A 16,493-nucleotide genomic window follows, 5' to 3' on the forward strand; every position below is an offset into this window, starting at 1 on the left:
TGCATATATGAGTTCAAACTATAGAATACAGGAGAACTATGAGAATGGGTTTGCATAAGTTGTCCAGTTTTTTTCCATCTCCCACAAATATGCCAGGAGAAGGACTGGTGATTCTGAATGACTTTAGCTGTGAATGTGTGTGTGAATGTGAGTGTATAGTGTCCCAAAATGGAACGGCATCCCATCCATGGTGCATTCACATGTCGGTGTTCCTGTGATAACCTCCAAATCCACCATGACCCTGACCAAAATAAAGCAGTTACTGAATATGAATGAAGACATGATGAATAATAGAGAACCACATGAAGGTTATCTGCACACCATGTGCATGGGGAATTTAGCGAACCAAAATGTGAGCATACAACAGTTACTGTCATTAGATGTTTGGTAGCAGATGTTGGGAATTGGGAGGGGAAAAATAAGTTTAATAACACTGTACTTATTATTTCTAGACATTCAAATTGATCTGTATGACTGAAAACCTCACATGCATTAGTTGGTTACAGGTAACACTGGTGTATAAATGAGAACTCACACAGAGAGGCAGACAAATAGAAGTAAACAAGGGCATCTGAATGAGACCCAGAAGAGAGTATACAGTAGTCTATCATTATAGTCTACTTTTATCATTCATCTTAAATCATAAATCAACTCATCTGAGCTGCCAACATATGTGACAAATATGACAGCACACATTATATGATTTGCAGGTCCATTGGAGGAAACCTCCCAAGGTGTCAGTCCTGATTGGCTGTCAGCATGGCTGAGGCTGTGCTGTCACAGTGAACCATTGGGACATGACATTGATGGATTACTTTGTTACAGAAAAAACAGTGTCCAGTCATTATATGTTAATGTTGGCCATTATTAGGCCAAATTCCCGCCAGTATTACTGGGAAGTGAAATTTGATGAGAAAAGTTTTGCATGTTCCCTGTGGTATTTTTATTTGAGCTGAATTGGTAAAGGATGTCCAGTAAGCAAATTACTCAATTAAGAAAAGCATTAGAAACATTTTCTGCACACCCGTGTCCATAACATGTACTGTAGATGTCTTCCATTAGTGTGTGTATGCCGCATGTGTGTCTTTGGTGTGACTGAGTGCATTTATGTGAGCTTACTGACAGCTCGATGTTATCTATATTACTATAATGGGTGAAGTTCGCGTGATAAGTTATGCATTCACTCTCTGAGTTTCCACAGAAGACTAGAAAGCACTATAAGCTTACGGCTATATCACAGTTTTTTCTCTTTAAGAGAACAAATAGAGAAAATAGAGGACATCCAGGCTGATTCAGTGGCATCTTTGAGATTTGTGATTTTTGTGATTTAACTTTGCATTAAATATTAGACTTAAATGCTTAGATGTTTGCCAGATTTGGTAAATATGCAAACACTCATGCACAGACAAATAGTATATAGTGAGTTGTCCCAGATATAGGATTTTTGTAGTGTCGTCTGGGGTGCATACATCAATATATTCGCTTTTGGAAGTAAATGTTGGGTTCTAGGAGTAGAAAAGAAAAAGTGAATGTGTGTTATGTGTATGACATACCGTAGTTTTGTCAAAGAGGGCATGATTGTCCAGTAGCATGTTGCGCTCCATCCTGGCAAATCTCCTCAGGTCTCTTTCAAACTGCTACAGAGACACAGCCTCGTGTAAGACATACAATACTGTGCAAAAGTCTTAGGCAACCTTTTTTTCAAACAACCTTTGTTATAAATTTCTATTTTATGACTTCTACATTATCAAGTTGACCGGCTAGTGGCCTACTGGTAGCGTGTCCGCCTCTCAATCGGGAGATCGTGAGTTCTATTCATGGTTGGGTTATACCAAAGACCATCATAAAAATGGTACCTACTACCATCTGGCAAGGCACGCTGCAATACAGATGCGAGTGGGGAGTTAAACTCTCGTGGTTACCAGAGGACTAGCCCCCCACTGTAACCCTAGCTATGTAATAGGCTAGAGGCCGAGGGCTACGGAGATCTGCGCCACATGGCGCGGGAAGGACTTTAACATTATCAAGTCAGTACAAAAATATTTTAGAGTTCCAACCATTCGTTTTCCAGCATAAACTTAAATGTTACAGAAAAAAAAATTGTATTTGAGTAGCATATTACATAAGAGACCACTTTTCAGATTAAAAAAGAAAACATGATGAAAGCTACTGGGTTTGGGTGCAAAATTAAGAAGTAAGTGTGACAGTCAAAGTGTCCAGAAGAACTGTGGCTGGTTCTGTAAGACACTCAGTAAAACCTACAGCTCATTTCCTTATCAAACTGCACTCATTGTACCTAAGACTACTATTTTTTTTTAGAGCAAAGGGTCGTCTCACACCAAATATTGACTTTGTTTCATTTATTATGACTTACTGCTGTTTACAGTATTTTTTTAATGTTGAAACATTTCATTTCATTAATTTTTAAGCCATTTTTGGTCTATAGCATTTCTTTACATGTGCCTAAGACCTTTGCACAGTATTGCATGTATGTTTTTTCAAGTAAATCACACAGACACATAGCTAACTTTTTGTGGATGATAACAAACTAATGCCTAATCTTGTCTATTATTTTTCTCTTCATAAATCACATAAAAAAGTAAACTTCAAGTAAACTTTTTCAAATGTAAAATCTAGCACCTCAGTCACAATTAGTCCCAATCTACACTTATGATCTAAATGCAGTTTCTGCTGCTCTGCAAGTTGAATTAAATGCACCATTTGACATCAATCTCTTTAGAAAGCCTTATCATGGTCAGCAGACCTACTTAAATTCCTCTCTATTAATCTCATCTAATCACTAATGCGTTTTGCATTATGCTAATTTCCTAAAGGTCATGGCCAGTTGAGCACTGTTATTATTTTGTTATCAACAAAACACTGTAAGTGGAGACCGCATGACACTGCAGAGCTTACAAATGAACAAAGCAATGAAATAAAGCAAAGAATGGTGAAACAAATGATCAATATTAGCAGGTGACAGCAACAACAACAAAAAAAACCCAGAATTGATAGATATACAAAATAACGCACTTTAATCTTATATACAGTAACGTAATACACGATGAACTGAATATGCATAGCATCAAGACAAACTAATCCAACCTTTTAGCATCATATCAAAAATAGATCAATCTTTCCTCATCATCCTTTCACTTTCACCAAGTGAAGAGAGCAGAGAAGTGAGGTTCAACACCTGTGGGCAATCTGATCATCTAGCAGATATTCAGATAATACTGATTATATAACAATCCCATACTTTAAAAAAGGGAAATGTTTTCATATCAAAATGACTTAGGAAATGCATTCCTTCTTTCAAAAAAGTGTCTGGCTCCTGGGTTTGCCTTATGTTCGAGAAGTTGTGAATTCAAATCCTGATGATGCCACCATCCATAACCGAGAGACAAGAGAGCAAAATTGGCCAAGCTCTCTGGGTGGGAGAGATGGTATACTCTCTGCTAATCCGACACTAGCTAATCATGGGTGTCTGTGAGCTCATGTATGCTAAAGAGGGTAGAGGACACTTTCCTATAAGGGGTGGTGCAACATTTTCAACAATTTCACAAGCATACACTCTAAGAAAATAAAGTACATTATTGTACCTTTAGGGGTACAATGGCTTGTCACTGGGGCAGTATTCTCTAAGGCATTTATGTGTACCTTTTATATACTGATTTGGAACATATATGTACCTTTATGACCCTAAAAAGGTACACATAGTTATACTGAGGTCCAATAATGAGCCCTAGGGGGTGCATTAGTGTAGATTGTACCTTGGGGTATAGATATTGACTCCTACTGTATCCCTATTTCTGATGGTATATTGACCGTACACTAGGGGAGAGGGGCTTAAAGCTCATTGTGTGCTTTTAAAATCTATTAAAATGTTGTTTGTGTCATCAGAATTTGAGGCCACTGTGTTTGAAATGCACGCACAAGATTTTCTGCTTAGCTATATACTAGTGCATCTCAAAAAATTAGAATATTGTGAAAAAGTTCAATATTTTCCATCAGTTATTTAAGAAAGTGAAAATGTTATATATTATAGACTCATTACACATAAACTAAAATGTTTCAAGCATTTTTCTATTTTAATTTTAATCAGTATGGCATACAGTACAAAAACATAAAAAAAAACCCCATCTCAAAATATTTGAATATTTCATTTCGAGTTTGAGTAAAACAGTATGAACACAGTGTATCTCCCGGTCTAGTTCAGTACACACAACCACAATCATGGGGAAGACTGCTGACTTGACTGTTGTCCAGAAGATGATCGCTGATGCCCTCCACAAGGAGCGTAAGCCACAAAAAGTCATTGCTGAAAAGGCTGGCTGGAAAAGGTGCACAAGCAACAGGGATGGCCACAGTCTTGAGAGGATTGTCAAGAAAAGTTGATTCAAGAACTTGGGAGAGCTTCACAAGGAGTGGACTGAGGCTGGTGTCAGTGTATCATAGGGTTGCCAACCGTCCCGTATTGGGCGGGACATCCCGTTTTTTGGGCAATTTTAATTTGTCCCGTCAGGGACAGATCCTGCCCCTCACTCCAATGCTGTGGTGTAAATCGCGTTATTGCCGTGAGAAGTGCTATTACCGAGAGTCGCGGTCATCTGCGATTTAAAATCATTCACTGTCAAAGGCTGCCATATCCTGAATTTTTAAGCTATACTGACAAAATAGGCATCAAATTAAACTAGAGCAGATGGTGCAGCCAGTGGATACAGCCTAACTGTTCGATAAGGATAGCAAATAGCTTAAAAAAAACCTTCCGAAACAGGATAGACCTCAGCCTATAGAAGGGGAGCTTTTCTGCCTCACTCCTGCCTTTGTGATGTCTTTCTCTCTTCTTCTTCTGCTATGAACAGTGGTGTGCACAGACATTTTGGGGGGGCAAGTGCTCTGGGGGGGGGAAAGGGCACTTTTTTGCGCATGTGGAACACCTTATTATAAAAGTCTTTGATTTAACCCTCCTCTTGTGTTCGGGTCGCCACTGACCCGTTTTAGTTTTTAAAAGTGTAAAACAACCACTTAATGTTAATTTATTACATCAAGGTTGACTTTGCCAGGAATCTCTAATTGAACAAAATAGAAATAGAAATTTTTGTTTTCCTAAATCTGAAAATGGTCTAGCAAAAAATATAATACTTATGTGCAGTTGTTTCAGTATGCGACGGGCTACTTCACGACAAAATAATTACAGCTTGGGCTTAGAGGGCAAACAATACATTTTCACTCGATTCATGTGTTACCTGGCTGGTGGGGCAGGGGAAGAGCTGACTGACTGCCCGATGTGTTGTCTGCACTATGACAAGGCCGTGGCTTCCAGGACGCTATGCTGCTGCAACCTCACATTGAATGCACTGCACGCTTGTTCACGTGACAGAGCAAGAGAGACAGAGGTCCGGTGTGTGTGCGGAGGGGGCACACATCGGGACATTATTTTCACACACGCTTTTAATGCCGCGGCTTTTCTAAAATATCATGTCGACACTGGCCTCAGTAAACTGTAAAAAAAAATTCAAAAGGGCACTTTTTTGCACAGAGGGCAGAGGGACAGGTGCTTGAGCACCACCTCGTGTCTATCTGTGCACGCCACTGGCTATGAAGCATTGCAGAAGGTTCTTAGGGTTTTCAAATGGACAATTAAGCAAATATCAGGGTTTTACAGCTATAGCAAATACTTTTTCAGGTTATGACATTGCCTTCATAAATATGGCCTGATGAATTATTTGGCCAAAGTTTAAAAGAGAAAAGTGAGACAATAATATTAGAATTGCTTGTTATTTTGCATTAAGTTACTTAAAAATATCCATTAATTGGTCTATTAATTTTTAAAAGCTCTATTTTAGAAATGAATTTGTAGTGGCCTACATTTGAAACCCTCACCTAAAGGCAATTCGGTAACTATTTTGGGGCGCTGGGGTGCGTGTACAGGGCCTGTACCAGTACTTGTCCGCACCCGGAACAAAGTGTCCCTCATTTGGATATGAGAAAGTTGGCAACCCTAGTTTATCAAGACCCATGACGAACAGACATCTTCAAGAAAGGGGATACAACTTTTGCATTCCTAATATCAAGCTACGCCTGAGCCAGAGACAATGTCAGAAGTGTCTTATCTGGGCTAAGGAGAGAAAGAAATGGACTGTTGCTCAGTGGTCCAAAGTCCTCTTTTCAGATGAAAGTACATTTTGCATTTAATTTGGAAATCACGGTTCTAGAGTCTGGAGGAAGAGTGGAGAGGCACAGAATCCAAGGTGTTTGAAGCCCAGTGTGAAGTTTCCACAGTCTGTGATGATTTGGGGTGCCATGTCATCTGCTGGTGTTGGTCCACTGTATTTTATCAAGTCCAAAGTCAACACAGCCATCTACCAGGAGATTTTAGAGCATTTCATGCTTCCATCTGCTGACGAGCTTTTTGGAGATGCTGATTTCCTTTTCCAGCAGGACTTAGCACCTACCCACAGTGCCAAAACTACTACCAAATGGTTTGCTGACCATGATATTACTGCATTTGATTGGCCAGCCAACTTGCCTGACCTGAACCCCATAGAGAATCTATGGGGTATTGTCAAGAGGAAAATGAGAAACACCCAACACAAAAATACAGATACGCTGAAGGCCACTATCAAAGCAACCTGGGCTTCAATAACACCTCAGCAGTGCCACAGACTGATCACCTCCATGCCACACTGCATTGATACAGTAATTCATGGTAAAGGAGCCCCAACCAAGTATTGAGTGTATAAATGAATATACTTTTCAGAACTTGGACATTTCTGTATTGTAAATCCTTTCTTTTGATTGATCTTAGGGAATATTCTAATAATTTGAGATACTGGATTTCTGATTTTCATGATCTATAAGCCATAATCATCAAAATTAAAACAAAAAAGGCTTTAACCTCCTAGGGCTTAGCGGTCACATGCGTGGACAGCACTTTATGGAAATTCAGAACAAGAATCCACATATGTGGACATACTTTTTCTCTAAAAGTACATCTTATCAAAAGATGATGCTTAGTTTTTATTCTAATCAGGTTCTAATAAGCCCAAATAGCAAAGAGAAATAAAAAATGCATGTAAAAAAACAGCTTGGGCCCTAGGAGGTTAAATATTTCACTTTACATGTAATGAATATAGAATAGATGAAAGTTTACCTTTTTGAATTAAATTATGAAAAAAAAAGGAACTAGTATAGCATATAACAGCCTTGGGGAAATAGCTAACAACAGTCATAAATAATGGCAGCAGCAGGTGATGACCACTTTGAAAAGCTCTTCAATTTCGCTAAAAGCAGAACAACTGCGATACACAAAAGCCAGTAAACCTATAAAACAACTTCCTGAATGTCTTTGTGATCATGCACGACAGTTTGAAGAGGTCGGATGCCATTTCAAAAAGCTAGGCAGTGTGGAAACGGAACAAGTCTGAAGGTTATTCAGCACACATTAATCCTATAATTAAGTAATCTACCTGTCACACCTGCGCATGCTTGGAACGCGCAACAGATGGACTCTCAGGCATGCGCTGGACAGCGTGCACTGCAAACTAACTCATGCGTGCACTGCAAATGACACACACTTGCACTGGATTAAGGCGCAATCAGCACCTGATTGGTGTAAGTGGTTAGCACTGTCACCTCACAGCAAGAAGGTTCTGGGTTCGAGCCCAGGGGCCTTTCTGTGCAGAGTTTGCATGTTCTCCCTGTGTCAGCGTGAGTTTCCTCCGGGTGCTCCAGTTTCCCCCACAGTTCAAAGACATGCAGTTAGGTTAACATGGGGCAGCCTTGGGCTGAAGTGCCCTTGAGCAAGGTACCCAATCCCTAACTGCTCCCCAGGCGCTGTAGTATAGCTGTCCACTGCTCTGTGTGTGTGTTCACTGCTTCAGATGGGTTAAATGCAGAGGATGAATTTCACTGTGCTTGAGTGTGCATGTGACAAATAAAGGCTGCTTCTTCTTCTGAAAACTCACCCAGTTTGCGAAGTATTGAGCTGTCGAGACACTTTACCGAGCTGTGCTTTGTATTGATTTCCTGGTTTCCTGATTCCTGTTCCTAGTCTTTTGATTCCACCTTTGTCTGTGCATACGATAATCTGCTTGTGCCTTGCCTGACCTACTGATTGTTTACTGTTTACCTACTGATTGTTTACCCAACCCTAACACTACCCAATTTTGCAAGATCTGGCATGAGGTGTTTTCTTGATACAAACAATTTCTAGATGCAATATTTATTATTTTACTTTTGTAAAGGCTAGAAATTGATATTTTCCTAAATATCCCTAAGCATGTCCTTAGTAGACAGAATTAATTAAATATCTCGCCTACTCATATTCTAGTAGCAATGGAGAAAATGCCTGTGTCTGAAAACTTTAATTTCAAGTCTTATATAGTTGATGAAAAGTCAGCATTTTTATTTGTACTCTTTTTTGTTTTGTTGGGGGGGGGGGGGGGGGGTGTGTCATCAAAATAGTACTGTGTGAAATTGTTGAAAATGTTGAACCACCCCTAAGTAGGTTATGCCACCCTGTAGCTCATCATGAACAGCAGTTCAAAAAAAAAGATGAGGTGCAAATTGTCTAATGCCTGCTTCAGTTCTGCTTCGTTTTTACAGAAACTTTATGTCTAGATAGCAGCCCTACTTTTCTCCTGTGCTGCCTTTTTTTATTTTGGCATTTAGCCTAATGACAGCATAATCACCCATCGCTGAGTCTGACAATGTAATTAGCCTGGCTACAAAAGCACAACAAGAGAGTAAGAATAGAGGCTAAATTAGGTCCACAAACAGATTTACTGAAATTTGGTTTAAATGACATTTTCATTGTATCAATGTTGAAAACTCATATAATATCAAATAAGCTGAATGTTACTATGTTTTATGTTAGCACCATAAAATAACTAGGGGTCCACCTCTTCTTAAATCTCAGTCTAGCCCTTAAGCATTGTGGGACAGATCTCTAGGAAGAGGTCAGAGAATGAGTATGTCTTTTTTTGTTGTTTTAGCCAACTACCACCCAGAATACCATGTGATGACAAAGAGTATGTCAGTTTATAGAGGCACCCTTAAATCAACTCACTCCTGATTCCATGCTTCAAACCAAAAATATATTTCCAAACATTTTTAGAGCAAGGAGGATGCATTGGTTTGGTTTTGTATGGTGCACAGTCCCCAGATCCATCATCCCTTACCGTGGAGCCACTCCAGCCCAGCAGGGCGAAGGCATAGCGCTCAGCCGGAGGTGCCACCAAATCCACCCGCACTGCCTTCCAGTCTCTCCCACGTCTCTGTTCTGCCTGCTGACCAACCACCTGCTCTTTCTTCAACTTCACGATCAGGAAGCACTTCTGGAAATGGTCCATGGCTTCAAACCGACGACTTGGCAACTTGTTAAGATCAAAAGTTGATTCCTGGAGGTCTGAGTAAAGGAGAATGCCCTGAAAAGTGAGACAGGAGTTGTTCTGTGCAGTATTTCTCACTGGGAAATGGTTGTATTAATAAAAGTCCTAATTTATTATTAGTAAAGTACAACCCCAATTCCAAAAAAGTTGGGACAAAGTACAAATTGTCAATAAAAACGGAATGCAATAATTTACAAATCTCAAAAACTGATACTGTATTCACAATAGAACATAGACAACATATCAAATGTCGAAAGTGAGACATTTTGAAATTTCATGCCAAATATTGGCTCATTTGAAATTTCATGACAGCAACACATCTCAAAAAAGTTCGAACGGGGCAATAAGAGGCTGGAAAAGTTAAAGGTACAAAAAAGGAACAGCTGGAGGACCAAATTGCAACTCATTAGGTCAATTGGCAATAGGTCATTAACATGACTGGGTATAAAAAGAGCATCTTGGAGTGGCAGCGGCTCTCAGAAGTAAAGATGGGAAGAGGATCACCAATCCCCCTAATTCTGTGCCGACAAATAGCGGAGCAATGTCAGAAAGGAGTTCGACAGTGTAAAATTGCAAAGAGTTTGAACATATCATCATCTACAGTGCATAATATCATCAAAAGATTCAGAGAATCTGGAAGAATCTCTGTGCGTAAGGGTCAAGGCCGGAAAACCATACTGGGTGCCCATGATCTTCAGGCCCTTAGATGGCACTGCATCACATACAGGCATGCTTCTGTATTGGAAATCACAAAATGGGCTCAGGAATATTTCCAGAGAACATTATCTGTGAACACAATTCACCGTGCCATCCGCCGTTGCCAGCTAAAACTCTATAGTTCAAAGAAGAAGCCGGATCTAAACACGATCCAGAAGCGCAGACGTCTTCTCTGGGCCAAGGCTCATTTAAAATGGACTGTGGCAACGTGGAAAACTGTTCTGTGGTCAGACGAATCAAAATTTGAAGTTCTTTATGGAAATCAGGGACGCCATGTCATTCGGACTAAAGAGGAGAAGGACGACCCAAGTTATCAGCGCTCAGTTCAGAAGCCTGCATCTCTGATGGTATGGGGTTGCATTAGTGCGTGTGGCGTGGGCAGCTTACACATCTGGAAAGACACCATCAATGCCGAAAGGTATATCAAGGTTCTAGAGCAACATATGCTCCCATCCAGATGACGTCTCTTTCAGGGAAGACCTTGCATTTTCCAACATGACAATGCCAAACCACATACTGCATCAATTACAGCATCATGGCTGCGTAGAAGAAGGGTCCGGGTACTGAACTGGCCAGCCTGCAGTCCAGATCTTTCACCCATAGAAAACATTTGGCGTATCATAAAACGGAAGATACGACAAAAAAGACCTAAGACAGTTGATCAACTAGAATCCTACATTAGACAAGAATGGGTAAACATTCCTATCCCTAAACTTGAGCAACTTGTCTCCTCAGTCCCCAGACGTTTACAGACTGTTGTAAAGAGAAAAGGGGATGTCTCACAGTGGTAAACATGGCCTTGTCCCAACTTTTTTGAGATGTGTTGTTGACATGAAATTGAAAATCACCTAATTTTTCTCTTTAAATGATACATTTTCTCAGAAAAACTGGTTAGAGGCTAGCACCAACTCTCTGCTGGGCCAGAGGAAAGAACCGCTTACGTCAGCGGGGGGGGGGGGGGGGGGGGAGTTGTTAAGACCAACAACAATAACAAGACCGCGAAAGATCGCCATTTTTAAGCGACGAGAAGCAGCAGCTGTACAAACGCAAAGTCATCCACTATTATTATTGTTGTTGTTGTTGCTGCTGCTTCTTCTGTGTTGTTTTTGCTTCGATATTTGTGCCAAAGTTTATGCAAACGTAGCGACGTAACTGACGTATACAGTGATGTAATGACGTGGCTTCCCTTAGCACCGCAAGCTATGGAAAAGCAAACTGGTTCTCAGCTGGCTCGCAAGTTGAACGAGTTGTGAACCAGCACCATCACTGGCCCCGAACCAGCCCTGGAACTGATTTGGTGGAAAAGGGGTAGGGGAGAGTGGGGAGGAGTGAGCCGCTTTTTTTATTTTTGGACCCCTAGCCAAAATAAAAGGGCTGAAGTTAAAATGATCCTATGCAAATGAAAGGTATTCAGAGTAGTTGCAACACAAACCAAGTTGTACAACTAATCGTGCAACCATCAGTTCTACAGATGGGAGAAAAAGCCTGTTAATTTTATGGCTCACTCCTCCCGATCTAAGGGAGGTGTGAACCACCCCATGGGGAGGACTGGACCACTGGCTTGAAATCATGAACAAATGACATTTGTCATGAAATACAAACTTTTATTTGAACTGTAACAAATGAAACGTATTAAAAAAAACAAATCAGACTGTAAAACTTGTAAAACAGTAAAGATATCAAAAAAATCTAAAATCTTAACAAAAAAAGTCCAGCTATTATAAGGTTTTTTTTGTAGGAACACGTGTTTGCACAGCAGCATTACAGTCTATAAAACATAATTAAACCTGAGGCCTGTCTTTAGCCGAAACACCAAAATAATCTGAAATGAGATACTAGTAATGGGCACGCTTAGCCAAATAACCAACTAACCTGAAATTGGAACTCAAGGCTTCTTATGCCGCTTTTCCACTACAAACGCGGCTGAGCCGTGCCGTGCCGAGTCGAGCTGAGCGGGGCTGTTGGAGTTGCATTTCGACTACAACCGCACTGAACCGTGCTGGCTGGAAGTGGGTGGACACATTGGGTGGAGTTAGTGAAAGTGGGTGGACGTCACGTGATGTCGTTAAGCAGCGCAAACAGTGACATCAGTGACAGTGGCGGAACAAGTCAGAGCCGGGCCGGGGGCGGGGCAAATGACCGGGCCCTTTATTAAAGCTTATCATAACATCATTTTAGGCTACAAAATGTCCGCAACTGCGGTGATTACCAATTTCAACACTACCGGGTGCAACTATATGTTATTTAGTACATCAAGTCCTTCAAACGAACATGTAACTCAGAAACAAAAAACATTAGGATACTGTACATGGCTCATAATAAAACATCAATAGCCTATACTGCGCACATTATTTGAAGGGCATACGAATGAGCGCTCAGAGGTTGCAACGGTGACAGGAAGAGTCAGAAATAAAAGGAGGGCGGTGCAAACCTCACTGAATGCACTGTGTTTACCAATTTCAACACTACGGGGTGCAACTATGTTATTTTGTACATTAAGTCCTTCAAACGAACATGTAACTCAGAAACAAAAAAACATTAGGCGACATACTGTACATGGCTCATAATAAAACATCAATAGCCTACTGCGCGCATTATTTGAAGGGCATACGACGAGCTTTGCGCTCCGCGAACTCGTCCACGATGCTCTGTATGTCACTGATTCAATGAGCTTTTAAGCGGTAGTCTCACGACCCGAATAGTAAACAATAAACATGGAGGACATGGAGTCGTTAGTGTTGCTGGTCTTGGTGCTGTGGCTTGTTGTCACCGACAACGCGGACAGATACTGGCAAGAGTGTATAGATGAGGCGAGGCGCATAAGGCTTCAGAAATTCTCGTAATTCGTAATTATTCTTCTTCTGGGTTTGCGGTGTTTACAGATCCCAGCGCGCTCGCGGGGCGTGTGTGGGCATGTGAGGACACTCCTCCTCACCAATCAGTGCACAGGGGAGTGTCTGCTCACGCCCCCAACCTCACTCGGCATGGCTTGGCTCGCTTCAGCCCCACTCCAAAACGGTGCGAGTTTTAGGGGCTAAGCAGGGCTGAAACGAGCTGAGTCGTGCTGGTTTTTGGTAGTCGAAACGCGAGCCGTGTCGGGCTGAAGTGAGCTGAAAAAGGGTAGTGGAAAAGGGCCATTAAAGCCTACAACAGAAGTATAGGTACCTCGTATGCCAAACCAGCATACGAAAATGAACGTGTTAAAACATCAAACATGAACTGGTCTAAAGTACGTTTGATGCCAACGACTGGTTGGTAGGATTATTGGTAATCTGTGGATTATAGCCCCATACCTTAATTACATGTAAAAGTATTAGTAGGGTAATGTATCACCATGACACAAGATTAGTTAAGGGAGGAGTGGGCCACTGAAGGGAGGAGTGAGCCTAGGCTCACTCCTCCCATGCACTGTGTGGCTCACTCCTCCCAAAACGACCCGCCATTGCTTCTGATGTCGACCTACATTTGAACGGAAGGATGTGGCCCAGGTTATGTCATCACACAATACCACAGTACATGCCTAATAAACAACAACAACAATGTGATTGTTATCTTGGTTTATTAGACAATAGGATGAAAAAACATGTTAAGTGAAATATTTACTTACTACCTTGAATTTTAGACTTTTGTTCTCCTGTTGTGAGCAGGGTGCCAGGCTTCCATCCACTGTGGGTTGAAGTCAGGGGAATTCCCTGGTGACTTCATATGACAAGTTAACTGGGATAAACCCTGGCTAAATTTAGAAAAATTTTAAGTGGTTCACTTCTCCCCATGGCTCACTCCTCCCCACTCTCCCCTATATGTGTCAGCCCTGTGATGACCTGCTGACTTGTCCAGGGTGTACCCTGCCTCTTGCCCATAGTCAGCTGGGATAGGCTCCAGCTTGCTCACAACCCTGCACAGGATAAGTGGTTACAGATAATGGATGGATATTTAGACAAAGTTAAAATTCATATGACATCCAATTTTAAGTTAAAAAGAAAGATGTGGATATATTTTTAAATGATTTCTGCATTAATAGGGTTATTCCCATTATTCATAGTGTGCATTGTAGAGACTCGTGTACATTGTGAAACTTTTCTCCCCCCGACCCTCCAGGGTGTCACCCCAGAGCAATTACGGGTTAAGGGCCGTGTTCAGAGCACTTCGATTGGTAGTGCTAACTTCTAATAAATAGTTCAGTAACCTGGCATGTTAACCCTGGCACCCCTCCCCCCCTTTAAATTTTATTTATTCATTTATTTGTTTGTTTGTGTTTTGGTGATATTGGCTTATTTATTTATTTTCAATGTAAGGCCGTGTAAGAAATTTGTAAAGGATTGAATGAATCAGTGGCCACAGTTCATCACATATGCATCAAAATCTTGTAATTATAGCACAAACAGCAGATACCCACTATTTCATTAAAGACCAGAGACTACTAAAGGGCACTTTTTCTCAGTATACAATCACTGCTAAATTGTAACTCTTAATGTGGCGACAACAGCAGGATGCCATTCTCAATCTGTGTTAAATAGTTCCACTCCACAGGAAATGAAATCAATTCCGGACTTTACCACAGAGCACATGCAGGCAAGCAGGAAGCAGAAAGGTATGCAGAGGAAGACAGAGAGAACAAAGAACAGAGGAGGGTTGAAGTGGCTCACAAAGAAAGAAAATTACTTTAAACTGCAATAAAAAAAATGAGGTGAGTAAATGTGTGAAAGAAAAATGGGATAAAATCACACAAAAGAGTAATGGGTTGAGGCTAATATTGGGAAGAAATACAGGAGAGAATGAGAGATAGAAAGTCACTTTACATTCCACCTCAAATGACTTTTGTTGTCCAAACGTCTGATTACTTTTGCGCCTGTGAAAACGGAAGGACGATGTTAAAAATGGCTGTAATTTCTAAACAATTAATGCAATATTTTTGTTAAACACCTTGGATTAAAGCTGAAAGTCTACACTTCGGTCACATCTTGATTGCGTTATTTCAAATCCATTGTGGCGTACAGAGGCAAAATTACAAAAATTGTGTCACTGTCCATATAGTTATGGACCTGACTGTAAGGATTATAAAGCATGCTTTCTTCTTTCTTGTCTAATTCTTTATTGTGACTTTTTTTAATGTTTTTACCTTAGTAGCATGTTTTTTAGACTTATATATAGAGGATATTACATGGTGGTGTGAAGATATGAAGTTTATCTTCAAGTGGTGAACATATTTTCAACACGAGAAGATAAACTTCATATCTTTGTGCAATTGTGTAACATTTTTTATATTATATAGACAAATCCATTTAAAAAAATATGTAAGTTAGTCAAAAGAATTTTAATTTTGAACCGGTTCGCCATCTTAACAACGCGTGTCCAGTGAGTGGAAAAACAGTGGGAGTGACATCATCGGAGTGAAATATCGGAAAATATTTCACTCAGCTCCACAATGTATTTCATCTGAAAAATAAGTTTTTCAACATGAGAAAATAAACTTTATATCTTCAGTTCAACGTGTGATTTTCTTTTTATTATAGACACATTCACAAATAAAAAGTACACAAATGTATTAAAACAATTCATTGATTTCCTCATGAGTGACACACACACACATATATATATATATATATATATATATATATATATATATATATATATATATATATATATATATATATAGTGTGTGTGTGTGTGTCTGTATGTATGCTATTTACCAGCTGGGAGGTCCGTATCGTGAAATACAGTGACTGAGGTCTTGAAAGTACTGAGCGAGGCCCTCTGGGCTGAGGTCAGTATTCAAGGCCAAGGTCATGGTATTTAACCATACGGACCGACCTTAAGCTGGTAAATAATATATATATATATATATATATATATATATATATTATTTACCAGCTTAAGGTCGGTCCGTATGGTTAAATACCATGACCTTGGCCTTGAATACTGACCTCAGCCCAGAGGGCCTCGCTCAGTACTTTCAAGACCTCAGTCACTGTATTTCACGATACGGACCTCCCAGCTGGTAAATAGCATACATACAGACACACACACACACAATATATATATATATATATATATATATATATATATATATATATATATATATTTTTTTTTTTAACCAAATTCTAACAGAAAACGAGAGCGCCCGAAAGGGAAAACCGAGCCGAGCCGCCATTTTGAATCCTCATTCACGGCTGTGATGCAAATTGCTTCCTCCTCGGTATACAAGTGCACTTCCATGGCAGGAAAAAAAAACTACATTTTGCTGCCTATGTAGTCCCCTATTTATACAAAATTGAGTCATTCAGGATTCAAACATATTTTTCCTCAGTGTTAGCAAGTTAGAGGTTTTTAGCTTTCTCCTGAAATGTTTTCTTTTATTTCTTCTTCCTCGGGGGTAGTAAA

General features: G+C 40.3%; 1 protein-coding gene across 1 annotated transcript in view; it reads right to left on the minus strand.

Moving 5' to 3' along the window:
* The window catches only part of dntt (deoxynucleotidyltransferase, terminal), a 350,223-nt gene that overhangs the window by 101,206 nt on the left and 232,524 nt on the right, over positions 1 to 16,493 (minus strand). Inside the window, exons 9-10 of the mRNA XM_060926229.1 lie at positions 9,186 to 9,431; positions 1,554 to 1,637 (exon numbers count right to left, since the gene is read on the minus strand). Of these exons, the coding sequence (XP_060782212.1) occupies positions 1,554 to 1,637; positions 9,186 to 9,431 (330 nt within the window). The remainder of the gene's footprint in view (positions 1 to 1,553; positions 1,638 to 9,185; positions 9,432 to 16,493) is intronic.

Source organism: Neoarius graeffei, chromosome 7 (assembly GCF_027579695.1).
Source record: "Neoarius graeffei isolate fNeoGra1 chromosome 7, fNeoGra1.pri, whole genome shotgun sequence".
Classification (NCBI taxonomy): domain Eukaryota; kingdom Metazoa; phylum Chordata; class Actinopteri; order Siluriformes; family Ariidae; genus Neoarius; species Neoarius graeffei.